This window comes from Lampetra fluviatilis, chromosome 51 (genome assembly GCF_964198595.1).
Source record: "Lampetra fluviatilis chromosome 51, kcLamFluv1.1, whole genome shotgun sequence".
NCBI lineage: Eukaryota > Metazoa > Chordata > Hyperoartia > Petromyzontiformes > Petromyzontidae > Lampetra > Lampetra fluviatilis.
Genome location: NC_136325.1, coordinates 3112423 through 3140223, shown reverse-complemented (window position 1 = coordinate 3140223; position 27801 = coordinate 3112423). Strand labels below are relative to the sequence as shown.

At 53.4% G+C, this 27801-nt stretch overlaps 1 protein-coding gene across 3 annotated transcripts in view; it reads left to right on the top strand.

Annotated features, from left to right (window-relative positions):
* The window catches only part of SCHIP1 (schwannomin interacting protein 1), a 272191-nt gene that overhangs the window by 223153 nt on the left and 21237 nt on the right, over positions 1-27801 (top strand). For 2 of the 3 annotated variants that reach the window (XM_078878559.1, XM_078878560.1), the window contains 2 exons: positions 22766-22884; positions 25272-25392. In XM_078878559.1, the coding sequence (XP_078734685.1) occupies positions 22766-22884; positions 25272-25392 (240 nt within the window). Of the gene's footprint in view, positions 1-905; positions 1080-22765; positions 22885-25271; positions 25393-27801 lie in introns of those variants that run through there. The other variant, XM_078878561.1, reaches the window with a different exon arrangement.

Sequence of the window (27801 nt, the reverse complement as noted above, 5' to 3'; positions counted from 1 at the left end):
CATTTGCTCCCAGTGGCTTCCTAACATCGGAACGGAAGAGCGTTCCAGACGGCCGCAGAAGCGCATCTGAAAGCGCGCGATGCGGTGACCGCCGCCCTTGTTCGATGGTCAGCCAGAAGCCTCCGCCGCTGCGACGATGAGCGGAGTTCCCGTGATGGGTTATGCCCCGTGGTGAGATCAGCAGCGATCCACCTTGATCTATTTGCCTCGGGGTGATAACAGTTCTACGAAACTGATCCTACGGTGGTCGCTGTCTAGAAACAACAACGGAAACATCACCTTGCTAGCGTTCCACATCACCTCTCTCCTGCGTTTCTCGTGAATGCTAACGCCCTGATATTTCATTTCGAGTTGTTGACTGTCGTAGAGAGAGAGAGACGAGAGAGGTTTTATCCTTCGGATTCTGGCACCAGTGGCTTCGGGGTGGTGCCTGTCTTAATCCCCCCCACATCACAATGATCAATGACCACCCCCCCCCACCATCTCCTCCCACCACTCCCCCCACCACCACCACCCCCCACCCGCTGTTCTGCGCGTGCGCCCGAGGAGCTCGGGACGGTGCCGAGGAGACGACAGCGCAAAATAAATAAATAAACAAACCCTCTCCCTTCAATCTGCGCGCTCCATCCTGCGCGAACAGCGAACGGAAACATTTAAATCGCACACGAACACGCCAGGACGGCATCGTCATCCAATCGCCTCTGGCTCGGAAGCCGTCGGACGTGGCGGCCTGCGCATTGACGACGTTGCCGCAGCGTGATCATTGACGGTGGTGACGATTAAATGAAAGCGGGGTGGTGGTGGTGGTTCTTGGGGGGGTAGGGTTGAGGAGTGCTGCTGGTGGTGGTGGGGCGGGTGAATAGACGGAGGCTTTCATGTGAAGGGAAGAGAGGAGAGAGAGAGGAGAGGGAAGGGAGGGAGGGAGCATCTCTCCGCTGGCTTTACGTTGCGCGGTCCCGTCGTGCCGCGCTCCTCCCCGAACGGTGCACTGCACGGGCAGGGAGACAGCGGAGTCTGCCGCCGTGTCCGCGTGCCGCCCAAGGATGGTGCGGCAGGGTGCCGGTGGAGGCCGCTACGAGGTGAGAGATGTTCATCATCATTATTATTATTACGACGACGACGATGATGTTGTTGTTTGCTCGCTGATCGATAGCTCGGCTCGTTCCGTTCGCCTGGGCAATCTTCTTCGTGCCGTCGTTGCGTCTCGTGGCGTAGGTGGGCGGATGAGGATGTCGGAGGGGATTGCAGGGTGGGGATAGCCGTGCATGAGTGTGGGCCCCTCAACTGCGTTCGCGCTAATCGATTGCAAATTACAATGCACGGGAGAGGGTGAAGGCGCAGCCCCTGCAATGTCCTTGATCACGCCACTGCTTGCACCGTGCCCACCACTAGAGGGAGCTCTAGAGAGCACGTATACCCCACCACACGTGACCTGCCCATTGTCTAACTGGTGTGCCATTGTTCTGCTGCTGGGTGGACACGGGGGGGAGGGATTTTTTCAGCTGCCGCGCCGGGACATCGTGCGGACAACGTTTCCATTAGGAGCCAAGTTGCGCTGTTATACAACTACAGCATTGCCCAGCAACAATAAGTAAATTCATTCTTGATTTGAAGTTTTCGTGACTGCAAGGATCCATACTCTTTGGTTCTTTCGGTAAAGTCACGTAGGTGAAAAAATATATATATAAAATAAGTCAATTAAGTCACGACGTTTCGATTGCAACACAAGCAATCATCATCAGGTGTGACAACCACAGCTTGTGTTGCTTATGAAACGTCGTGATTACATTTATTTATTTTTATTTTATTTTTTTCACCTACGTGACTTTACCGAAAGAACCAAAGAGCAATAAGTAAATTATGATTATTCTGACACGTGGTGGTTGCGTGCGTTGACAAGTTTCTGGAACTTTTGCATGCTTGATGCCAATGAGTGGTCCGATCTTTGGAATGCACCGTTACATCGAGGTGTTAACTCCCTCACCTGGTATACAAGTGGTCGTCGGTTCGATCCTGACGCCTGCATATTTGAAGTTTGCATGTTCTCCCCGGGGTCGCGTGGAATTTTCCCCCGGGTTCATCCGGTTTTTCGCTCCACATTTAGAATCAACAACACTTGTTTCGAGTGTTTGGCGGCTGTACATTTCCACGTGATAAGCCACTTCGTTGAGCTATCATTTGTGATTGCCAGGTCGCTTCTGAAAAAGATCTATATAGCTCAGGGTGGGCCTTACCTGGTGAAAATAAAAAATAGTTTAGTTTTTGTGACCTGGCCGCGTGTGATGAGCCCAACGAAGTGGCTTATCATCATGTGGACATTTATAGCAGCCAAATACAGGTAGTCCTCTACTTACGATGGAGATGCGTTACGACGACTCCATCGTAAGTCAAAAATATCATAAGTCGAAGATGGCCTCGCCTACCCAGGAGTCTTAAAGAATGTTGATAATTTAGCAAAACAGAGCAATTTACAGTACCGTACTGTATGTAGTTATTAATTACAATACTGTATTGCACAGTTAAAGTACAAAAAAACAAGGTACATTTTTAGCCTACCTATATGAACTGCAATTTAATAGAAAGTTTTTTTCAGGAAACAATCCTATCTGCTATAAAAAAAAAACGTTTAACATGCATTGAACGTATCATATCGTGGTAACCATGAAATGAAATCGCTAAAGCTACGTATCATACATGCATTGGACGTATCGTAACGTATCATATTGTACTGTACTCACCAAGATTCTGTCCGTCGTCTGTATACTTGAACGATGTTAGGTTGTTGATGGCAATTTTGTCGTATCGCTATCACCATCGTAAGATCGGACCATCGTAAGTAGAGGACTGAGGTCTACCTACCTGGTACTCTAAAAGCATGTTGATAATTGTGGAGGGGGAAAACGTGAGGACCCAGAGAAAAATCCACGCGACCACGGGCGTCAGTGTCGGGATCGAGCCCCCTTGTTGATTTCATCATGCTCCATAGAGAGGGCGCGTGGATACGTTCACTTTTAGGTGATTTGGCTCGTATGCACGGAGATTTCCAGGGGACACGTTTGGTTTATTGTAAGCAGATCTGCACGATGGTGTAGCTTTACTCTGCTCTCTGGCCTTGCATGAGTACCTGCTGTGGTGCACTAACATCAGCACTGGGAAGACAAAGGTGGCCGAGCGTGGTACGCCGGTCACACCCATCCCATCATGCGCCGTGCTGGCATCCATAGCAGCTCGCTTACAGCACTTGCCCCAACAGACTATGCAGGATATACAGGTGACCTTTTGTCATAGTTTGTATATACCGTACTGTACCGGCATTGGGGAGCGGTGGTGCATCGGTTGGCGCACTGCGCTACGAACTCAACCGCCCTGCGTTCACATTGCCAGCCACGTCTGTCATTACTATCAGTGGCAAGTGGTATCAGAACCATTTCTCGGCCTCCCTTATGTACAGTGCCGGACTAAGCTAATGCGGGGCCTGTAGTATATGTTATGAAGGTGCCCTAAATAAATAAATAAACACGTAAATATTAAAACACATTAATTCATACCTTGCGTAGTAAAGTAATTGCATTTTTTTATTTGCTATACAACCAGATAATACAATACATCGCTAACCTTAAATACTCAGTCGTTCATAAAAGTTGAAGGCAGTATAGTGCTATAGTAATAACGCAAGTGCAGAATCACTGAATCGGAATTGATAGCTTGAAAGCGTTTAGCGAGAGGCCCTTGAAAGTCCGGGGCCCGTAGCCTATGTTACTTGTGCTACTAGGATAATCCAGCACTGCTTAGGTAAACTCAGCCTTAAATGAGTCCCTGATGCGGTGTGTAAACAGCATCTAAATAGGTGCTCGCTAAGAGCAATTTCCGCAGCGGGCAATTGCTGTTATACTGTGTATATGTCTGTGTCATTTCTAAATATGTGCCTATGCACGCACTTCCATCGACAATGCTCGTGGTACAGTGGACATCATCATTAACCTTGGCTCTCTCCAAAGTCTAATCGGCTCAACCACGCGTGCGTGCGTGTGTGAATGCGCGCATGTGTGCATGAGCTCGCGCATTCATCCGTTCGTTCACCGGCGCCGATGAACAGAGGGGAACACCCATTTCCAGATGCACGCTTCCGAGAGGACGGACCGACGGGGTAGAGATGGAGCGGTGAAATCGGCGCGCATCGCGGCGGCTCGGCTCGGTTTCCACCCGGCAGTGGATCGACCTCAACTGCCGACGGTAGCGGCACGGCGCAACTTGGTTTAGCGCTGGGGAGCGATGCTGGCGGTGCGGTCCTGAAACCCCCAGACTCCGGACCCTCCTTGCCCCCCGCCATAGATGGGCTGCCGAGCAGACCGAGCGGTGGGTGGCGATTGCACCACCGTGCTAGTCGGAGCGTGCGAAACGGTGGCTTAGGAGATGTTAACTACCTCGCTTGGTGTTCGTGGGTTCGATCCCAACCCTGCTGGGCAGACCGAGCGGGTGGGTGGTGGGGTGGGTGGTGGGCACCGCCGCTTATCTGTGGAGGGGATTTGTGGTTTAGAGCCGTCCCGGTGAGCACTCTCGAACCGAGGATGACCCGCCCGAGAACATCGGCGTGGGGCTTCGTCAGGAATTGCCAGAAATGAAATCCGTGTGAAGACGCGTGCGTGCGATGGGCGTGCTGCGTTGCAGTTCTAGCCACGCTGTGCCACGGGCCTGCTCCTTGCAGCATTTTTTTGGTGATTGGGTCATCGATGCCCGGGATGGTGCCGTGGTCGTAGTGGTTAGCAAACGCTGGACTCGCAACGCAGAGGTTTTGCCCGTTCGATCTCCCGGCACGGCAATGAAATTGATCAGCCGCCGCGTTAAATCCCCAACACCACCTCGGCCCAGCCAGCAGTGTCAATGGGTTGCATCGCAGTGAGTCGATGGGCAGGTCGCGTGCAGTGGTGTGAAGTGTGGGTGCTCACACCTCTTCCGGGACGCCTGGCCACCGTGGAAGAGTAGGCCAAAATACACTCAAGGTGGGGGGCTTATCCAGAGCTGCTTCTAGAAGAGGGCCTTTGCAGGGCTGTGCCTTTATTTAAAAAAAACCCAGCCTATGTGCAATATACGGTCGAGATAATGCGATGGAATCAAAGCGTGTGACCTCTGGATTGCAAGTCGGGTGGTGCCGCCCGTTAACACCGCGGCAGGCAGTGGCAGCGTTGGGCCTGTAAACAGCCACTGCCCTTGGCCTCGTGAGGGAGGGAGGGTGGGGGTAGGGGACCGATGGAGAGAGAGAGAGGTGTGACAGAGAGAGGAGTGAGTGAACGCGTGGTGAGGCGGACGTGGGGAACGGGGCGTTTCGCGCTTCGCTGCGCTATGAACCCAGCGGGCCCCGAGTCCGATTCCTGCTCACGGCCAACAACACCAGTAGCGATGATCTGAACCGGTCCTCGGCCTCCCTTAGGTTGACTCGGCACTCAAAAGGAGTGTCTGGCGCGGTGTGTAAACATCGCCGCGCAGGGAGACAAAGGCGGCCGGGCGTGGTGCTGTCCACCCACCCCCTTCCTGTGCCGTATCGGCCTTCATAGGGGTTGCTCTCTTACAGCACTTGCCCCGACAGTCTGTTAAGGCTATACGGGGGATCTTTGTCTTTGTTGGGAGGGGGTGGGCATGAGTCTGTTTGGGTGCTGCTGATGCTGCAATGGGGTCTGGCTCAGAATCAGAAAATGTATTGATAGTGGAGGAATCCGATGAGCTATAAAGCTCTTTATCACATGTCCAGTGGGGGCAGTTAAGAACGTCACAACAACAAACAAAACAGAAACACGATGGGAATGCAAAGTACAAGAAAGGTAAACAAATCACCCACTAATCCATCCCCATCCTACCAGGCAAAGCCCACTGAGGTGGTAACTTCTTTTTCAGAAGCTACCTGGCCACAAATGATAGCTCAACGAAATGACCCGTCATTTGGATATTAATAGCACCAAAATAATCTTAAATAATGTCAATTCATGTTCCTAAATGAGGAGGGAAAATCCACGCGACCACGGGCAGAGAGACGCAGACTCCAAATATACAGCGGTTGTCAGGGTCGGGATCGAACCCACAACCTCCTGTAGACCAAGCGAGGTAGTTAAAATCTCCTAGCCACCGTGATGATGAGAGAGAGAGAGACGCAAATTCCAAATCTACAGCAAGTGTCAGGGTCGGGATCGAACCCACGACCTCCTGTAGACCAGGCGAGGTAGTTAACATCTCCTAGCCACCGTGATGATGAGAGAGAGCAACGCAAACTCCAAATCTACAGCAGACGTCAGGGTCGGGATCGAACTCACTATCCTCATGTATACCAGGCGAGGTAGTCAACATCTCCTAGCCACTGTGATGATGATGAAAGAGAGACACGTAAACTCCAAATATACAGCAGGCGTCAGGGTCGGGATCGTACCCACGACCTCCTGTAGACCAGGCGAGATAGTTAGCATCTCCTAGCCACCGTGGTGATGATGATGAGAGAGAAACACGCAAACCACAAATATACAACAGGCGTCAGGGTCGGGATCGAACCCACGATCCTCCTGTAGACCAGGCGAGGTAGTTAACAATTCCTAGCTATCGTGATGATGAGAGAGAGAGAGAGACGCAATATCCAAATCTACAGCAGGTGTCAGGGTCGGGATCTAACCCACGACCTCCTGTAGACCAGGCCAGGTAGTTAACATCTAGCCACCATGATGATGATGAGAGAGAGACACGCAAAATACAACTATACAGCAGGCGTCAGGGTCGGGATCGAACCCACGACCTCCTGTATACCAGCCGAGGTAGTTAACATATCCTAGCCACCGTGATGATGATGAGAGAGAGACACGCAAACTCCAAATATACAGCAGTTGTCAGGGTCGGGATCGAACCCACGACCTCCTGTAGACCAGGCGAGGTAGTTATCGTCTCCCCACCACAGCAACATCCTAGGGCTGGTGGTAGACAGCACGGCTCTCTCTCGATTGCATCTCCACCGCAGCAGCCTGTACACCATGCGGGGAAGAGACAATCACACCACCGTGGCGCCCCTTAAACAAGTAAAGTAATCAAGTCCCTCTTTGACGCACCCGGGCAGGGAGCTCGCTCTCCATCGCTCCGCTTCATAAAGGGGGTCCCAGGCGGAGGATGCGGCAGTCCGGGTGGGTGGGCTGCCGAGTCTTGGGGGTCACGCCATGGGATGGGAGGCTCGCTGGGAAGTGGGGGGGGGCGGGGTACGGTGGGTGGCTGGAGCCAAGCTGGACAATGAGCCTCTAACAAGGATGTTGCTGGGCAACGTGCTTCGCCTGCCCGTGGGTTTTGTGCTCAGCCAAAACAGTGTCGTTATTCTTAGCCTGTCTGGTGGCCTGCAGGAAGGAAATGTATCGCGCGGTGTTATGTAAGAACGGTGGAGAGGTTGCGGCGGCAGTGGCTGTTGGCTCGCTGCGCTATGAACCGGGCAACTCGAGTTCGATTCCTGCCCGGGGCTAACGTCAGTGCAGGGTGATTACATGAACAGGTCCTGGTTAGCAAGGCCGTCATTATAATATATATTGGGGGACACATCCCCCCCAATATTCAAATATGCTAAAATTAAATAATTGCTATGCTATGTGAATAAAAACAACAATTTGCTAAGCCTTGGCCACAATATCTGGACTTCTCTTCATATAAATCAATGCATAGATTTATGTTTATATGATAGTGGTTATGGTTGTACTTTATTAATCCCTAATCTCTGCCATTACATACAATGAAACAATAAATGGTAAAAAAGTTCAAACAGAGCAATGTAATACAATACACTATTAGACATTATTGTAAAAAATAAATAAAAAGTCCATCCCATGTGTTGGTCAATTTTTTTATATTTTAGGCAGGAAATTCTTTTAAAATTCGATTTTTTTTCTGGGTTGGAACCCCCCAACACCCTGGAAGATTTGGTCTCCCCCAATGCTGGTTAGCAACATTCATTCCCACTTCATCGACCGGCACGGTGAAGCACTGTACGGTCAAAAAAATTCCCCATGACCGCACAACTGTCGGGAGACTTTCATCCAGCGGTAGAGCCAGGCGCGATGTCCCCCACCTTATCGACACCGTGTTCATTCACAGCACTCTCATCTCTCTTCGCACTGCTCTGTCCCTTCATTGCCCCAAGTTCCCGCAACGTTGCCCGCTGCGAGAGGCGCCACAGACTCGTGTCCGTGCTTGCTCCGTGCTACGATGGCCGCTCGACGTTTTTGGCGCCGCTGTGGCCTCCGTGCTCCGCAACAGCCATCTGAGAGAGGTTGACAAACTTGGACATAGCGCTCACGTTTTTTTATTTCTGGTTCTGTTTGGTTACATTATTCCCCCCCCCCCCCACCAAATCCCCTTTCGTCTATTTTCTTCCTCTCTTTTCTTAAATGCACCGCTCCCGATCGTTACCCCTTCCCGTGGTAGGGCAGCGACTCCGGACGCCCACCGGTCGACCCCTCGCTTTCAGGGCGGATTGCGCCGATCTTTATCGCGCGTCATACCGGCCGTTTCTTTTTCCCTTCCCCCTTTTTGAAATCTACTATGTATTCTGGTTCCTGAATGACGAAACTTTTTTCCCAACGGCGATAAACGGCGCGAGTGGTGACTGGAGCCCGATGAGCGCCGTGCCCGGCACGACGACCTCCCCCCCCCACCCCAACACCGTCGAGTTCACCGTGGTCACGTGGGGCACCTCTCGACGTTTTCTGTTTGCGTGTGCGACGTAAAAAACTTGAATCGCGTCATTGGAGGTGCGCGCTGGTGGGAACCGTGCGCGACGCGGCCGCCGAGAGCTCAGCGCGTGCGGCCACGCGACCCCCCCGCCCCCCCCCCCCCCTAGCGCTTGGCCTCACCACCAGGCCTCACCACCAAGATCCTCGCGCGTCCCTTGCGCGGTGAAATCCCGCGAAACGGCGCGGAGTTTTACGGGTCCGAAATCTGCCTTGGCACAGCCCTCGACCACCTCGCAAGCTTTGCCAGTGCCTCCCGCCGCGTCCTCCGCCTGCTCATGAGTTCCATCGGGTCCCGGGGTCCCTGTAATTGAATTGGCATCGCCTCCCAATAGGCTCTGTTTGGTCGTGCGCTGGCAGCTGGCTGCGCGGATCGTCCGTGGAGCTCCCGAGGTGCTCGCTTGAGCCGCGCAGGCTGCTGAGGTAGAGATGCAATCAAGAGAGAGCCGTGCTCCGTTTGGCTTTACGATGGCTGTCCACCACCAGCCCTAGGATGTTCCCGTGATGGAGAGATGTTAACTACCTCGCCTGGTATTCGGGAGGTCATGGGTTTGATCCCGACCCTGACGCCTGCTGTGTATTTGGAGTTTGCGTGCTCTCCCCGTCGTCGCGTGGATTTTGACCCGGATTTTCCACTTTTTCTCTCCCCATTGAGAATCAACGTGCGTTAAGGGTGTTTGGCTACTGCTCTGCATTTCGACGTGATAATAAGCCACCGCGTTGAGCTATCATTTGTGGCCAGGTCGCTTCTGAAAAAGAGCAAATATCGCTCAGTAAAATAAAAAATGGCTTAGTGTAGAAACCAACACCACTGCGGGGTTCGTATTGTTGTGTGCATGGCCACAGCCGTGCCACGCTCGGGGTGCCTGCCGCCGCAACGTCGTCCTGCCCGGGCCGCCCTCTCCGCACGCCCGTTGTGGCCTCCCACCGCTGGGCAGTACAGCCACAGGGCGACGCAACCCAGTGGTCGTTGCAGGAACTTGCGGTTCGAGTCCAGCGACCAGCCCCCCCCCTCACCCGGTTGATGGTGCGGGACGTGTTAACCGTAATCAGGCGGCGCCATGTGCTTCACGGCGGACGGCAAACTTTGAACAAGAGTAGCCCCCCCCCCCTCGCCGCGTATTGGCGTCACGGTTCGAAACTTTCCCGAATTTCCTAAAATCCCCGCAAATGATTTAATGGGGTTGAAACCACACCGCAGCATCGCCCCCCCTACCCCCCCCCCCCTGTACTCGTCTGTGAAATGCAGCACCTACACCAAAATCGTCGCGCTCTACGAACGGCACGGATGCCAAAATCTGCTAAATTAATGTCACGGCGTGCGCTTTGCGTACAGAGGTCTTCAGGGACACGGCGTCAGACAGAGCCGCAGCGAGTCCGGCCTCACTACGAGCCGGTGAAGGGGTGGCCACTCCCTCTTCGGTGTTCAGTGTTCCCTTCCTACTCCTCGCGCCCCCCTTCCCCCAGCCCCCCACCCCCCGCGTCTCGCGGTAGCTTTGCGTTTTAACCTCGGCAGGGAATAGAGTGGTGCGAGATTGAAGCACTCGAACGGGGAGCATCGCAACCGTCGCCACAAATCTGCGCCGCCTTGGCCGCCGCGACAGGTCCTCACTTGTCACCATGACACAAGACCCACCACCCCACCACCCACCGCCGCTTCACCCCGCGTGCGTCCATAATACGTGACACGGCTCTCAACGCTCGGCGCCACCACGGGAGGACACGCGCCGACTCGATGGTGGTGGGGGGGCAGTGGCATCGGTGATGACGAGCAAGGTTGCAGAGGTCGTAGGGATGAGCTCAGTAGTAAACTTTCTGCAACGTATTCTTGGTTCTTTCGGTAAAGTCACGTAGAAGGGAAATAATAAAATAATATAAATATAAAGAAAAATTTCTTGCTGTGGATTTCACACCTGATGATGATTGCTTGTGTTGCAGTCGAAACGTCGTGATAATTTTTATTGTTTTATATTTTAATATTTATATTATTTTATCATTTCCCTTCTACGTGACTTTACCGAAAAAACCAAGAATATGAATCCCTGCAGTCACGAAAGCTTTAAATCAAACTTTCTGCAACTTGATACGTGTAAATGATCGTTTAAAAGATTTGTTTGAGAATGACGCGCGTGACCCCGCCACCCCCCCACTACTGTCGGGACCGCCGCTGCATTTGCAGGCGATCAAAACGAGGGTCGTACGGCGGAACTCCGGATGCCCACGGCGATATTGGGAACCAACGCGGGTTCTGTGCGATCCTCATTACACCGACGTGGAGGTTATTTTTGTGATCCGCGTAAAAATGTATATCTGCGCCGATCACGGTATGTGCCGTGGATTATTGGAGGAACGATCCGCGCAAATCCATTAATCCCTCAAAAGTGGCGGAATTCGGCGGAAGCACGACATCGTGGCTCGCGGCAAAATAAACCATTTTGAGGATTACGCGATCGCGACATTTGCTCAGACGCAAATGGCGCAAAACTTTTGCCGTTTTTAGACGTCACGCGCAAGTCTTACAAGTTAAAATAATATCTATTTTCCACTAAACTAGCAGCCACGCATGCCCTTTGGACGTGAACGTCGTCCGTCCGCCCGCCCGACCGACCGACGTGGTTGAGGAGGAAACGCAGCTGGGCGCACTGGGACGCGCAGCAACCCAAGGAGGTAATCCAGGCAGGAATCCAGCCAGCAAAGCTTTTTTCTCACTAAATTAGCATAACAAAAGTACGTCGAAATAAAATTGGGAAGTAAAATCGTTCGCGGTTTGCATTGCAGGCGCGACTTATTCGAACGGAAAATTTTGGCCATGCGAGCAGTTCGACACGCATATGGAGAGTGTAAAAAACCGAATTTAATCGGTGAATGGACGCATCGTTTTTTTTTGCCCACATCATCATCATCACGGTAATCGCCACCCCCATCGCTGTTAGTCCATCGCAGTAGAATAACCATGGCGACAAGATGTACATTTACATACAAATTGTCAACTCAGACTTGTTCCCCTTCTCAGTTTAAAATTTTTCTTCTCTCGGAGTGAACGGAGTGGAACGATTTGCTATAAAACACCAGCTGGCTTGGGTAATGAAAGGTAATGAAAGATGATAACAATAACTACCAACAACGTCTCAAACGGTGGAAATTAAATTAACCTCTCGGTCGTTGTTCAATGCGGCGTGGTTCCGTTTCATCTTCGCGGGGGGAGAACGTTTTGAATATTTGATGTTGTTTGCTAGTTTCTGGAGACATGTGCCCGCCAAGGGGCACTTGGCAGGGCAGAAGCAGCAGCCAGGGCGCCACGGTGGCGAGATGTTAACTATCTCTCCTGGTATACAGGAGGTCGTGGGGGTCAATCGCGACCCTAACGACGCCCGTATATTTGAAGTTTGTGCGTCTCTCTCCCCGTGGTCGGGTGGATTTTTCACCGGGTCCTCCCGTCCACATTTAGACTCGACGTGCGTTTCGAGTTACTTGGCTGCTGTACATTTCCACACGGCGATAAGCCATTTCTCAGTGGGACCTTACCCGGTAAAATAAACTTTAAAAAAAATAGTTGTAAAGAGTAAATAGAGCATCATCCCGGCACTCCGTCACCTCGCACCTCCCTATCACCCATCGCTGGCACGGCTTGCCCGTTATGTCAAGCACGTTGCGACCGCTACACGAGCTCGTGACCGCCCCCGCCGCTCCGCGTGCATCCCCTTCCCCCAGCCCCCGTGTTGTCGCGCCACCACCGTGCGGGCGAGTCCGTCTTGGCGGGGCAGGATCGTTCGGCGGCTCCGGCGGCGCCGACTCATCGCGCGACAGGGCCGTGGTCGGTCGCCGCGTCGCGGGCGTGCTTTCAGATGCGCTGCTCCTGCGGCCGTCCTTATGATATTTATGAATCCACTGGGTGCTTTTAGATCCAAATTGAAAATTCATTTTTTTAGAACTGCTTTTTGTGTTGAGTTTTGTTGTCATCCCCCCCCCCCCAAGTCCGCACCTCCGATTAGCACGGTTGGCTACGTACGGTGGTGCGGAAGACGTTCAACGTACGTACGTGCGGGTGGGGGGGGTGCGGGGGGGGACCGCCGTGACAGATGTTGTGCCGCGACGAGACGCTGGCGCCGCTGGTCGCGCGCTAGAGCCGGATACGGCTGCTGATGGAGCGCAGTGCCGGGGAGGAGATGGTGGGCCATAAAACGAAGGGTGCTCTCAAGGCGAGGCTGCCCGTCAATCATCGCAAGGTGACGTCGAGTTTGCCGGAAATGTTAACGGAATTTTTTATTTTTTACGGAGGGCGGTCGGGTGGGGGGGGGGAAGCATAAATCTGAGCGGGATGCTGGAGCGGTGTTCTGGGCCTGGGCAAAGGGTTGAGATGGCTCCGCTGGGACGATGCGATGGACATAACGTGGTATCGTTGATAACGATGATAGGTGTGCCTGGAAAGGTATAATAAGCTTGTTAGTCGTTGTGTTTTTTGATATACGAATATTTTTTTTGGTTTAACATGTAGGCTTTCGCGACCAATATCATCCATAAGAACGTGCCAATTCGTCACTAGTACAGCACACCGGTGTGTTGGAGAGCCAAGCCACAACATTTACATTGTAAAATTTACATTCTCAGAATTAGGGTTCGAATGGGGTGGGGTGGAGGTGGGGTGGAGGTGGGGCGTCCGGGCTCGCTGCCCTCCCTCGGTACGGGGTCACGATCGGGAGCAGTTTATATAAGGGGGGAGTGAAAGTATCGTTGTATTTTGTAGGTGTCTTGCAGGTATATTGCGTATCATCACCCAGACGGAATGCTGCCGCTGTGGTGGTGTTGTTCATGGTTTGAGCACTGAACGAGCCGAGGGACCACTGCTTTCATTCGAGTGAAACAAAAATGTAACAAACAATACATATTTGTATTTTACCAGGTAAGACCCGCTGAGCTGTGTATAGCTCTTTTGCAGAAGCGACCTGGCCACAAATGATAGCTCAGTGAAGAAGCTTTTGTGGAAATTTACAGCAGCCAAACACTCTCAACGCGCGATGTCGATTCTTCGTGGGGAGCGATAAACCGGAGGACCCCGGAGAAAAATCCACGCGAGAGAGAGAGAGATGCGCAAACTCCAAATATACAGCAGCAGGCATCAGGGTCTGGATCGAATCCACGACCTCCTGTATACCAGGCGAGGGAGTTAACATTTCACTACCGTGGCACCCTTTCCCCACCTGTCCACCAAGCAATACGAAGTGCGCGGTGGGGTAAAGTATGGATAATCCCACTTCATCCAAGATTTCTGAACAGTGTGGAAAAGTAGGCCAAAGCACTCCTCCAACAAGGGGTTCTCCCGTCAGGTCCCAGGGGAGGGACTCCCTTCCGCCAGCAGTGGCGTGAGCAAGCGATCGATCGCAGGGCTGCACCTCGACCCGTTTGTCTGTACGGTAATCTGTACAGTCCTCGTTTTTCTCTACGGTAATTGCCGTATTTATAAAAAAAAAAACGTCTCACCGCTGCCTCTACGAAAAAGCGGTGGCTTGCTCCAGCGTGGCGGTGGCACCTGATGCATTTATTTTTTACGGCTCCGAATTTGCCAGCTGCCTTGGCGGCAGAACAAACCGTTTTTATTGGTAATTGCCGCCTCGACCGATACACGCGGCCGTGAATTATTTAGCGCTTGGCTGCGCTCTCCCGGGGCTGCGCTAACTTTTAAGGATAACAAAAAAATAAGTAGATAAAAAAAAAATATTCTCTCCCGGGGAAAAATAAATGGACGTCGCCTCCTTTGCACCGCGCGACCAATTTGAGTTGTTGACGCCAGGCCGAGCGTTGCAACCCCCCCGCGAAGCTCGAGAGGAGCTCGGTAGATTTTTCCACTGCGGAAGCCGAGCCGAGCCGTGCCCAAGACGGACACCAGGAGTTTTGTGGCAAGACAGAAGAGTCTCTGTCTTTGTCTTTCCGACAGACCTGTTCTTCACCTGAGGACGGCTGCTTGTATTGTGGCCGAAACGTCGTCGTGAGAATTGTATTTTATTGTTTTATGTTTATTATTGTATTATTTCCCTTCTACGTGACACTACCGAAAGAACCAAGAAGATGAATCCCTGCAGTCACGAAAGCTTTACATCGATAGACAGAAGAGGTTAGGGCTTATGTCCGAGTGCAGGGCCGCCGACAACCGTACGCTTGTTGAACTTGTGTTGCGCCACCCTACGCAGCCAACCGTGCCAATCGGAGGTGCGGGGTGGGAAGGGCAGCAGACTAAACACGAAAAGCAGTGCTCAAGAAATTAGTTTTCATTCTTGATGATTTAAAAGTGCGTAGCTACCAGTGGCTTCCTAACACTGTAACGGAAGGAAGAGCATTCCACATGGCCACAAAGCGGCGGTGCTGCAGCTGCTGCCGCTCAATGAAGAGCCGCGGAAGTCGCGCGCGACGACCGAGCTGGAGTCTCGTGCATGACCAGAATCAGCTGCTGTATATTTGGAGTTTGCGTGTCTCTCTCTGTCTCCCCGTGGTCGCGTGTATTTTTCCTGCAGGTCCTCTGGTTTTTTCCTCCACATTTAGAATTAATATCATGGGTTTAGGAATATTTGGCTGCTGTACATTTACACATAGGCTTCTTCGCTGAGCTATCATTTATGGCCAGCTCGCTTCTGAAAACGAGCTATATATCGTATTCTTTGGGTCTTTCGTTTATTTATTTTTACCAAAAGACCCAAAGAGTATGAATGCCTGAGGTCACGGAAGCTTTAAGTGAGCTATATATAGCTTAGTGAGTCTTCCCTGGTAAAATACAATTAGGTTTTTTTGTGTCTTAGTTTAAATCGAATGCTGCTTTCAATTTTCGCACGATGGATGAGCCGCTTCGTCGAGCTATCATTTGTGATTGAGTTACATAGCTCAGTGGACCTCACACCTGGTATGGAAAAACAATAGTTTAGTTTTAGATGTCTTCTTGTGAGGTCATCAGGATCACAAATTGGGTTTGGCTCGGCTCCGGCAAATAGCCGGTGAGGAAAAAAAAATCCCCTACCGTGAGTTCCCGTCGCTAGTGAAGCTCGCGGTGTACCAGAGGCTGCCGGTACGTGCAGCGAAACGTCGGACATCGTGCCGAACAACACCACGGCACAGCCCAAATGATAGCGATAACGAAACTTATTAATTCCGCAAGCTTTTCCTTTAAGTGCGCGCGAATTGGTGGCTGGGGCACGTTTTCAGCACGAATTAAATCCATTAAAAAGTAGCGGCAGGAGAAATAACAATAATCGTCAAAACGACAAAACGCGCCACGCGTAACTTCCCACAGATGCCGTGTGCCTTGCCCCGTAGCAGGAGACGTGGGGGGGGCGGGGGGTGGGGCGAGTGAATGGCAGCGGTGGAACGGGAAGGAAGCTACAGTTTAGGACCGGCCTAATTAAGAACCATCTGCTTAAACGTGTGCGTACATCAAAGATGCCCTGCAGGAGATGAGCTAATGAGCAGGGAGGGCTATCGGGAGCCTCTCACGCTCTCCTAGCGCACTGCTTTGTTTACACAGTTGCGGGGGGGGCGGGGGGGTGTAAACAAATCGAGGGACGGCACGAGGACCCCCGCAGCCTCGCCCAGAGGCCCTCCGTGCCGCGGGTCAGAGGGCCTTTGCTGGGCGGGGCACCGTTATCCAACGCCGCTCCGACATCAACTTGTGGGACCACCCGCACTTTACCCCACCGCGCACGTTGTATTGCTGCTGGGTGGGCAGGTGGGCAAAGGGCGCCACGGTGGCGAGATGTTGACCACCTCGCCTGGTATACAGGAGGTCGTGGGTTCGATCCCGACCCTGACGCCTGCTGCTGTGTATTTGGAGTTTGCGTGTCTCTCTCCCCGTGGTCGCGTGGATTCTTCTCCAGGTTCTCCGGTTTTTTCCTCCGCATTGAGAAACACGTGTTTAGGGTGTTCGGCTGATATAAATTTCCTTGATTGAGATATCATTTGTGGCCGTGTCGCTTCTTAACAAAGAGCTGTATAGCTCAGTGGGCCTTACCTGGTAAAATAATTTTAAAAAAATTGGTTTAATATAACGGGACTGGGGGTGGGGCAGCGGGGGCGATGAAAGAGAGAGACCGAGAGAGTGGGAGCGACGGAGAGCCGCTTTTATTTAGAAATTTCCGGAACTCATTAAATACAGCCTTTGAGCATCGTCGAGAAATTACCTTGAAAGTCAACCAGAATCAGATGCTGAAGTGATTCCCACCAAGAGCACATTTTAGTTACCCCGTGCTGTTAAATAAAAAAAAATTGTTTAGTTTAAATAAGGCCCCCCCCCCCCCCCCTGCTTTGAGCCTGAACTTGCCCCGTCGTCGCGCGGATCGTCGCGACCTCGGCGGCACTGACGGCGACGACGAGGGGGGCCTGGGGGGAGCGCCGTACGGACCGCGGATCATGCCGGACGCGTCGCGCCGAGGGGGTGTGGCGGATTTTTGCGCAGGCGTCAGACATTGGACCCCCACTCTGAAGTTATTGTCGGCGTTTGGGGTGGCGCAATCCGTGCCACCTTCCACCAATATCATCAGGTCAGCCAATCCGTGAACTCGGACAATATTTTTCGATACGTGTATATATAGCCACTGTTTGCTTCATTGTGCCACTGTGTATGTATATTTGTTGAACTTTTTTTGCACCACCGCACGTAGCCAACCGGTGCGGGGGGAGGACAACACACTAAACAGAAAAAGCAATACGAAATAAATGAGTTTTCAATTAAGACGACCTAAAAGTGCGTAGTTCCAGTGGTTTCCTAACATCGGAAGGAAGAGCGTTCCAGACGGCCGCAGAAGTGCGTCTGCAAGCGCGCGATGCGGTGAGCACCGCCTTTGTTCGACGGCCAACTACAAGCCTCTGCGACTGAGAGGATGGCCGGCGTTCTCGTGATAGGGGCCGTCCATAAATGACGTCACGCACCTGGGGGGGGGGGTCAGACATTTGTGACGATGTGTGACGAGGGGGGAGGGGGGTTTGAGAAATGTGACGTCACATCAAAATGCGCAACTTTAAATAAATGTAGACAACACGTTCTACTTAATTAAATAAACTTTTAAATAAATGTTTTCTCCTACAACAGCATAGTGCAGCGCCACATTAAATACGCACTACAATGACAATAGTTGAAAGCGATTTAAAGCATGTTTCAAAAAAAATTGGGGGGGGGGGGGCAGAGCTTTGTGACGTCATATTTGAGGGGGGGGGGGGTCTGACTTTTTGTGATGCCGTGTGACGATGGAGGGGGGGGGGTCAAAATCGTCCAAAATCGCGTGACGTCATTTATGGACGGCCCCATGGTGGTTCACGCTCCTCGGTGAGATCGGCGAGCCACTGCGGTTCGCTTGGGTGAGGCGAGCGCTTTGTGCGCAGTGAGCGCGACCTCAAACCGGCGGCGGAGGCGGTGGCAAGGGCCTTCGCGGCCTTGAGGGGAGTCCTATGGGACGAGGCCACCCTGCATCAGCGAGAAGCAGGCGTCGGGGCCGGCGGGCAGAGGCGGAGCGAGTGCTCCTCGCTGGGGTACGAGGGACCTGCTCAACTAACGGGGCTACGGAGACCGAGGCGTCGCTTAGTTGTTAATATTATTATCATGTTTAATGCTGTAAGGCACAAGGTGGATTACGCGGGAAATTTATCAGACAGCAGCGGGGGGGAGGGAATGTAGAGGGGAGGGGCACCATTTCACTCGGGGGGGGGGAAGGGTTCTGGTGTCGAGTGGCCGGGCGTTGTTAAACGGAGCGACTGTGGGTCATCTGAGACACCAGCGATGCCTCCAGCGGTTCCACCACCGTTACACTCTTACGGGAGCAGCGCAGTGCAAAGCAGAGGTGGAGAACCCTCTCCGTAAGAATTCAAATCTCGGGCCATGCCAAACGGAGTTGTGGGTGGTATCTGGCTCGCAGGCCGTAGGTTCCCCGCTGCGTAAAGAGGCAGCTGCGGCAGGAGGCGGCGGTAGGGGTGGCCACCTCCGAGGTACGAACGTACGTACGTTGAACTGTTTTTTCGCCTTCCCGCGCCTACTCATCGGATGTGCGGGAAGGACGACAAGCTAACACTACCGGGAGGACTTTCAAGTAAATGCATCGGCTCGAGCGGTGCATTTATCACGCAAAGCCATACCGAACCGGGTCGTTCATACGTTCATATCCCAGCATGACTTGGACGGCGACATCGACGAGAGGACAATCGTGGGAAAGCCACGACAGTGGCAGCCCTCGGCGACAGTGACAAGGTCGTAGTCTCCGTCTCATCTTCCCTCCTGGCTTCCTCCGATTGCCCCACGCCCCCCCCTCCCCCAGTAATTTTTTTCAGCGATCCGGCACGGGGCGGCACTTGCGGCGGCCTTGCCGTGATGGAGGGAAACAGCTGCGTGACCCGCGGACAGGGCCCTAGGAATACTCTGCTGACGTGCCCCCCCCCCCCCAAAACACCCCCCCCATCCCGTCCGTCCTGCGGCCCTCCCCCTTCCTTCAACCGCATCACCGGGCCTCGCACTCTCGGCTTCACCGGAGACTCGACCCGCTTCGAGCCGTCACCGGCCGTTTCTTAACCTCCACCCTCCGCGCTCGAGGCGTGAAGCGGGATCCCCTAGGGCCCTGCGCTCCCTTCTCTTTCCGATTGCATTCATCCGCAAACGTTTCCACCACCCCCCCCCCAACCCGCTAGAGTAGAGATATGACCTACTACAAGGTAAGGAGGGATTGCGAAGCGCGGTGATTAATGCTGGTGTCGCCGACGCGTTACCGCAGTGGGGCTTTTTGTAGAGGGGGTTGTGAGTGGTGGGGGGGGGGGTGTGGGGTGGTGACCACGTGCAGATTTTGAATGTAAAGCGTCAAAAGAAAAAGCCCTCCGCGTTCATCGCTTCCTCTCTCGCCTCTCCCCGCCGCCTTTGGGAGCGTGGCCCATCGTTTTACCTGTTCGCTCACGAGGCCTCGGGAATTGCGATGGGCGAATGTGTCGCGCGGCGAACGTACGATCTGCTTTTTATGAATAAGACCCTGTGGAAATCCGGGTTCTGCTCCGTATTTGAAGTGCACTAATAATAATAATGCATTGGCGTGCGTGCTCCTCTGATTAACGAGGTCGGCCACGTACGGCGCGAAAGAGCGCTGCCCACCATAGGCACGTATCGTACTGCCGCGGCGTAACGGGTCCGCGCACACCGGACCTGCGATCCAGAGGTCTGCGGTTCCCGTCGATCTCTTGGCGCGGCAGATTGACACGGTGGGTTACTCCCTAAAATCCCACCCCCCCCCCCACCCCCGACCTACCACCTGTGTCCACCCAGAAGTATAGATCGGTACAAACGCGGTCAGTCGATCGGCAGGGAGAGTGCGGTGGGGCAAAGTGTGGGCACTGCCCATCTCTTCCAAGACGCCTGGCCAACGTGGAAGAGGAGGCTCAGTCGCCTGCCTGGAGCGGTGGCGTTTCTGCCGAAAGTGGCGAGCGAGCAAGTGATTGCAGCGCCGCGCCTTCACCGGATATCGAGCGTGTTTATTGTTTTGTGGGGGGGGGGGGAAGGTGTTTCAACGTCGATCGCAAAGTTACTTCTCTCGCGTCTTCCTTTCCAGTTGCCGCCGACTCACTTCGCCATTAATAACAAAACGCGTCCTTTGTTATAGACCCCCTCATTGGTTTTTCTAACGCAAAAATCCATTACGAAATTACCCATTAGGCTCACGAGCCATGATGGCGGCAGAATTGTGTGCGGCGCCCGCTCGCCGTCCGCACGGTTGCTCTCCTCGCAGCGGTGCGTCGTTCAGGTTCCGGGCGCCACCGTGGCGAGATGTTAACGGCAGGAGGTCGTGGGTTCGATCCCGACCCTGACGCCTGCTGTGTATTTGGAGTTTGCGTGTCTCTCTCTCTCATCATCATCACGGTGGCTAAGATATGTTAACTACCTCGCCTGGTCTACAGGAGGTCGTGGGTTCGATCCCGACCCTGACGCCTGCTGTGTATTTGGAGTTTGCGTGTCTCTCTCTCTCGTCATCATCACGGTGGCTAAGAGATGTTAACTACCTCGCCTGGTCTACAGGAGGTCGTGGGTTCGATCCCGACCCTGACGCCTGTTGTATATTTGGAGTTTGCGTGTCTCTCTCTCTCATCATCATCACGGTGGCTTAGAGATGTTAACTACCTCGCCTGGTCTACAGGAGGTCGTGGGTTCGATCCCGACCCTGACGCCTGTTGTATATTTGGAGTTTGCGTGTCTCTCTCTCTCATCATCATCACGGTGGCTAAGATATGTTAACTACCTCGCCTGGTCTACAGGAGGTCGTGGGTTCGATCCCGACCCTGACGCCTGCTGTGTATTTGGAGTTTGCGGTGTCTCTCGCCCCGTGGTCGCGTGGATTTTTTTCTCCCGAGAACTCCGGTTTTTCCCTCCACATTTAGAAACGTGCGTTCAGAGTGTTTGGCTACTGATATAAATATTTCCACATTATGATAAGCCACTTTGTTGTTGAGCTATCATTTGTGGCCAGGTAGCTTCTGAACAAGAGCTTAGTGGCTATAGTAAAAAAAAAATACCCACAGCAAAGCATTTTTTGTACTTTGCTGTGCTGCATTATGAAGAGAGATTACTAAACCATTTGATGGGTAATATGTATTTAATGAGAACTCATATAGGTCAGTGGACCTTACTTTATTTGTGCGTCGTGTGTATTTCTCGGTAAAAAAAAAAATGCTAAACATTATTTGGCGATGCTGCTGCCGCTGCGGCGTTTGTGGCCGTGCACAAGCACAAACAACAAAGCACATGGCTTCAGCACGTGTGTCGGTCACACTGTGTGTGGCCTTTCAAGGAAAACAATAGAAAAATTATATTTGTATACAATAGGTGACGTTTGAATTTGTGTGTTCTGAAGCAGGGCCATTGCCCGAAACGTCGGTCGATTGCATCGAGAAAAGAAAAGAAAAACAAGAAAATTGGTTGCTGTTAAAATAAAATTATTCGGAGAGAAATGCAGACGCAACAGCGTATTGTGTAACATCCTGACGTGCACTTGTCCTCCGGGTGTGTGAATTGTCAGGGAAGCAGACAGGGCAAAACACGTGAATATTTTCACATTTCCATGTTGCCCTGGTTTGTGTCTCTAAGGCTTGGGCCACAACCAACCCTTTGATAAATGTGCCTCTTTTTTTTCCTCGTGGGAGAATCCCAGATGGCAAAGCAACTTTATTTTATAAAAACAAAAGAGTAACTTTATATTCACAATTCAGAATGTAATATTGTAGGAATCTCGATTAAATGACAGTACCGGTGTAAACTTGCATAATGCACACGGACTGACATATGCCCGTGTAGCCTCATGGAGCTCCAATGAAGGGCGGAAACTATGCGCACCAGGCATTGAACTCTGTATCAGGCTGAGTCAACCTAGGGGAAGCCCAGGACCAGTTTATATATCACTTGCCGGCTTTGGTGCGCTAAGCACTGGTCCCATCACTCCCCGCACTCTGTACACACACACACACGTGTCAATTAAGTGCAAGGTTTTAACGATTTTTGGCCACGGTGATTCTTTTCATAAAATTCAACAGCAGAGGTTCGGGTAAAAAAAAAAACCCAATCATTAACGGTGAGCTCACGGAATAAAGTGGTGGGTGTCCCATCGCCCCCCCACCTCTCGCCTCCCCCAATGTATCGTATTTTTGCAATGACACAGAGCGAAGCACCGCACAGAACACATTAAGCATCTGCAGCCATCTCCCAAGATTTCGCTGAATGTATGCAAATTTGACGATTCGCGTGACCTGCCCCCCCCACCCGGGGCGCGCGTTCACGATTCCCGGCACTCGGGGGGGCGAGGGGGGGGGGCGCGGGGGGAGGGGGGGGCGGGGGGGGAGGGCTCGTGTGACAGCAGCAGCACCACGTGGCGGCTTGTCCCCAGATGCCCCCCACGCTTGGCCGTGGATGTTGAATCCCGTTGTCAATAACCCGCCGAGGAGTTTAACCACCGCCCCCCCCTCATTGTCCCCCCGCTCCCCCCCCCCCTCCTCCACGCTCGGCCCCCCCCACCCCCGGCCTTGCCTCTTAACAGGCGCAGAGGAACGAGCGCGAGTCCATCCGCCAGAAGCTCGCCCTGGGAGGCTTCTTCGACGATGGGCCCGGCATCTACACGAACTGCAGCAAGAGCGGCAAGCCGAGCCTCTCGTCCAGGTGATGGGACATCCACCTGTGTGTTGTGTGTGTGTGTGGTGTGTGTGTGTGGTGTTTGTGGGGTGGTGTGTGTGGTGTGTGGTGTGTGTGTGTGGTGTTTGTGGGGTGTGTGTGGTGTGTGTACTGTGTGTGTGTGGTGTGGGGTGTTTGGTGTGTGTGTGTGGTGTGTGCGGTGTGTGGTGTGTGTAGTGTGGTGTGTGTAGTGTGGTGTGTTTGGTGTGTGTGGTGTGTGTGTGTGGTGTGTGTGTGGTGTGTGTGGTATGTGTGTGGTGTGGGGTGTTTGGTGTGTGTGTGTGGTGTGTGTGTGGTGTGCGGTGTGCGGTGTGTGCGGTGTGTGGTGTGTGTGGTGTGTGTGATGTATGTGGTGTGTGTGCGGTGTATGTGTGTGGTGTGTGTGCGTGGTGTGTGTGCGATGTGTGGTGGTGTGTGTGGTGTGTGCGGTGTGTGTGTGTGGTGTGTGTGTGTGTGTGTGCGGTGTGTGTGTGCGGTGTGTGGTGTGTGTGTGTGGTGTGTGCGGTGTGTGGTGAGTGTGGTGTGTGGTATGTGTGTGTGCGGTGTGTGTGTGGTGTGTGTGTGTGTGGTGTGTGTGCGGTGTGTGTGGTAGACTGGCCTAAATGTTTCTCAACGGTGAACATGTTCCATTAGGGGGGGGGAGGTCCACGTTTCGCAAGTAAAGAGTAGGGAGGGCACGATTGTGGCCGAGAAGACCCGAAGCTACGTGTGGTGCGACAGACGAGGTAGCTTCATTGATACCGACTCCAATTGCCTGATTTCAAGTGGCAAGGCATTCCGCAGTTTGGGTGCCACGCTCACCAAAAGTGCTGAGCAGTTTGAGATCAGAAGATATTAAGGACCTTGATAATGGAATATATAAATGTATCAGTTCCTGCAGGTAATCTGCGGTAAGCCCTTTTAAAGCTTTATAGGTCAATAGCATCAGTTTATCTTCCGATTTCCATCCCGATGAATCGGAAGAAAAACTAAAATAAAATACATTTACCGGTACGTCTTCCGGTCGGAGGCAGCCAGGAAGGAGGCCGCCACGAGACGGAGACATTCGTTGGCCAAGTTGGGAATTCTGCCCTCGTGCTCCCACAAGGCCACGCGGGACGGCGTGTGGCACGGTTTGGCGCCACCAATCGTAGGGTGTGGCCGTGTCGCCGCTGCTGCGGTTCTCCGCGTGCGAGCACAAGGTCTTAAATAAAATAAAACGGCTCAGCCGTGTGGGGGGGGGGGGGTTAATTCCACGCAGCGGGACCCCGTGCCGGCCACGCCGCGGCGCCGGAGGCTCTCGCCGGTCGGCGCGAGCGCGGCGGTGGCGCCACGGCAGAGCGAGTGGCTGCGCGTGTCCGTCACGCGTGGCAGATAGAGGGCCTCGCGGAGGGATGCCTATAAAGAGAAGTGCATTGGCAGACACGCAGGAGACCGGCAGACAGAGGGAGGGAGGCGTAGACTTTGGCACGGCTGACGCACGCAGCATGCCGCACATGGACAGAGAGAGAGAGGATACAGCTGCAGTTGCGCGCAGACTGACATTGATGCGTAGTGTTAATAATACTTTCATTTTAAACACAACGCTGCACATCAATTGTACGCAAGGAGCAAATCCCATCTACGTGGCTGGCTACGCATGGCGCGAAAGAAGCCCAGCACACAGGCAGACACACACACACCAAGCGTATGGAAACCCTGCTGCCGAGCAAAATGAATAAACAAATTAAGAATTCGCACCCAAAACACGAACCTCGGACTGACGTTGGCTCTCACTGAACCTCAACGCCACGGTGCGGCCCCCAAGAGAACACGCTGCCCTGTGGTGTCGCTGTCGCGAGTGCAGGTGGTGCAACTGCACGGGGGCCCTACGGTTCGGGAGGGAGTCGGATGCCGGCCAACGCAACCGATGCCCCCCCTCCCCCCCCCCATTGAATTCCTTGCACCAGATGGACAGACGAATGAACAGACAATAACAACAACCGCCATTCGCCACTAAGTGGCGGTGACGTCACCACGACGCTTGTGCCAGGCCATGTGCACCTTGAGGCCACGTGAAGTGTCGAACGCCCGCTGGCAGGAGGTCACGGCGCAGACCCAGCAGGTGCCACGGGTCGACTGACTGAGATGTCTGAGACGACTGGCTGATGCACCACCTATGCCCCCTACTGTGCCAACCACAGTGGCTAAACGGGGGCTCTGGACAGGTGCGAGGGACTGGTAACCCCTCCACCCTCAATTTATTACCACGAAACTACGAATTAAACATAAATATGAACAGACAATAAACATTGACACACAGACATAGGAACAAACTAACGGGCAGGCAGAGGAACAAACTAACAAACGGACAGACAGACATGCTGACGACGGTCTGGTGCGCTGCTGTGCCGCAGGCTGCAGAGCGGCATGAACCTGCAGATCTGCTTCGTCAACGACAGCGGCAGTGACAAGGACAGCGACGCCGATGACAGCAGCAAGACCGACGCGAGCCCCGACACCCCCCTCTCCCCGGTGGTACGTCCCCGTCGCGCGCACACGACGCCGCATGTGGGACAGACTGTTGTCGCTTTCGGGGTGGGGTCACTCGGGTTTGGCACGGTTTCTCCGTTTCGCTAAACGCGCACACACGCGCACACACGCGCACACACGCGGACGGCGTTGTCTCGCGAGGTTCAGGTTAATCGCAACCTAGCGGCCGTAAAGGCGTCGTATTTCTTCTTCCGCGTAAGATTATTCCAAAATGATCGGTTCAACGGCAGTAGCGGTGGAATGCGAGTTAAGCTGAATAATTATTCTACACGCAGGCTTTAACGACCATTATTATGATTCATCATTCGTTTATTTTGGGGTACGATGCACATTTCTACTCGACATAACGCGAAAGGAAGCGATTATGAATCTTAATGATAATAATGAGAGTAAATGAATGTGGCTGCGTAGGTTTTCGTGGTTGTGCCGTAGAGATGCTTGCGGCTTGCGCCCCGCGTTGTCAGGAATGATGTCCGGCGTGTCACTCCACGCTCTGGAAGCTTCTTCAGGAACTTGACCACCACAACGAGACGTCGGTAACGAGACGGATACCTCTCGGCGGCCGATCAAACCGCTCGCACGCGACCATTGTCCTTCCCCCGCGCCTCCGATCGGCACGGTTGGCTACGTGTGGCGCGGAAAAAGTTCAACGTGCATTGAGGGAAAAAATGTTGCCCGGCGGAATATTATGCAAATGTTCGAGTGGCAGCGTCGCTGTTCTCGTCAAGGTGCACGAACCATCATCACGAGGACGCTGGTCATCCTCGCAAGCAGCGGCTTCTGGCTCGCCGTCGAACAAAGACGGTCATCGCATCGCGCCCTTTCAGACGCGCTTCTGCGGCCGTCTGGAACGCTCTTCCGATATTAGGAAGCCACTGGAGCGGTGCACTTTCAAATCGAGAACGAAAACGAATTTCTTTAGAACTGCATTTAGTGTTTGGTTTGTTGTCCTTCCCCCGCACCTCCGATCAGCATGGTTGGCTACGTGCGGTGGTGCAAAAAAAGTTCAACAAACATACATACACAGTGGCACAATGAAGCAAACAGTGGCTATATTTATACACGTATCGAAATATATTGGCCAAGTTCACGGATTGGCTGACCTGATGATATTGGTAGAAGGTGGCTCGGATTGCGCCACCCCTAACCCCGACAATAACTTCAGAGTGGGGGTCCAATGTCTGCCGGCTTTAGTCGACTCAGGCCCGAAGAGAGATGTCTGCACAAAAATCCACCAGCGGTGAGGGATCGGACCAAAGACCTCCCAGCGGGTCGGTCTCGTCTGACCGGGCCCGAGGATGGAGACTCAGAATAAACCCATCGCCCGGTCGAGATTACCATCGCACACCGTCACCGCTCGCCGAGCCTCCGCAGCCTCCATTCAAACCGCGGGCGGCAAGCACGGGGCCCGGTTCGCTCTCACGCCGACGCCTCCTGGAAAGTGGAATATCAAACGCCGACCGGCGTTTTCACCGAACTACGAGAGTGCAACGGCACCGACGGCGGTCGCGGTGGCACGCTCCGTCGTGCTCGCGCGCCCGGAGCGATGCGGCTCGGGATGACGCGCGTGGGAGGAGGGGGTGGGGGGGTATGGGAGGGGGGTGGTGAGCCGAGGGTAGAAGGCATCGTCAATAACGGCCGCATAATCGGACCGTATGTCACGGGACCCTGCGTTTAATCAGTGCCATTATTCGAATGCTTTGTTTTATTACCGTGTGTTAAACGCCACCGGGACGTGAGTGCGTGTGTGTGTGCGTGCGCGTCTGTGTCTGCCACGCAATGTTGTTGTTGTTGCCGTGCATACATTATCCTGGTATTATTTGTGGCCATTCGTGGCTCGAATTCCCTTTGCGAAAAACAAAAATGAACTCGCCAAGCCCTCGTCTAGATTTAAATGCAGGCGGCGAATTAGGTGTGAAAATGCGTTCGTAATAATTGTTACTTTACAGCCATTTATGGTCAATCCGCAGCTGGATGAAGACTGCCCCACACCATATCAGTCACGGGTGTTGCTTGACCATACTTCACCATACTGGGTCAAGTGAATTGGTGATGGGCGGAGAGGTAAGGAGCCCAGCGGGGAATCGGACGTTACTCATCGCCGATGTTAGCCGTGTGGCTGGGAGTCAAACAGAGGTCACCAGGTTCGTTATCGCAGTGCGCTGACCGCTGCGCCACCGCTCCACCGCCGGCCGACGGCGACAGGATACAACGACAGCTCGCGGCCCGGCCAGCGGTCGCCGGCTCGGGTCTCTCCGTGCGGCGGTTGCAATCGAGTTTCATTTCACCAGGTGAGAATTTCAAAGAGACGGGGAGAATCTCATTTGCGAGGCTGAGCCGGGTGTCAACGGAGCAACTTTCTTCAATTTCCCCCCACACCCCCCCACCACCTCC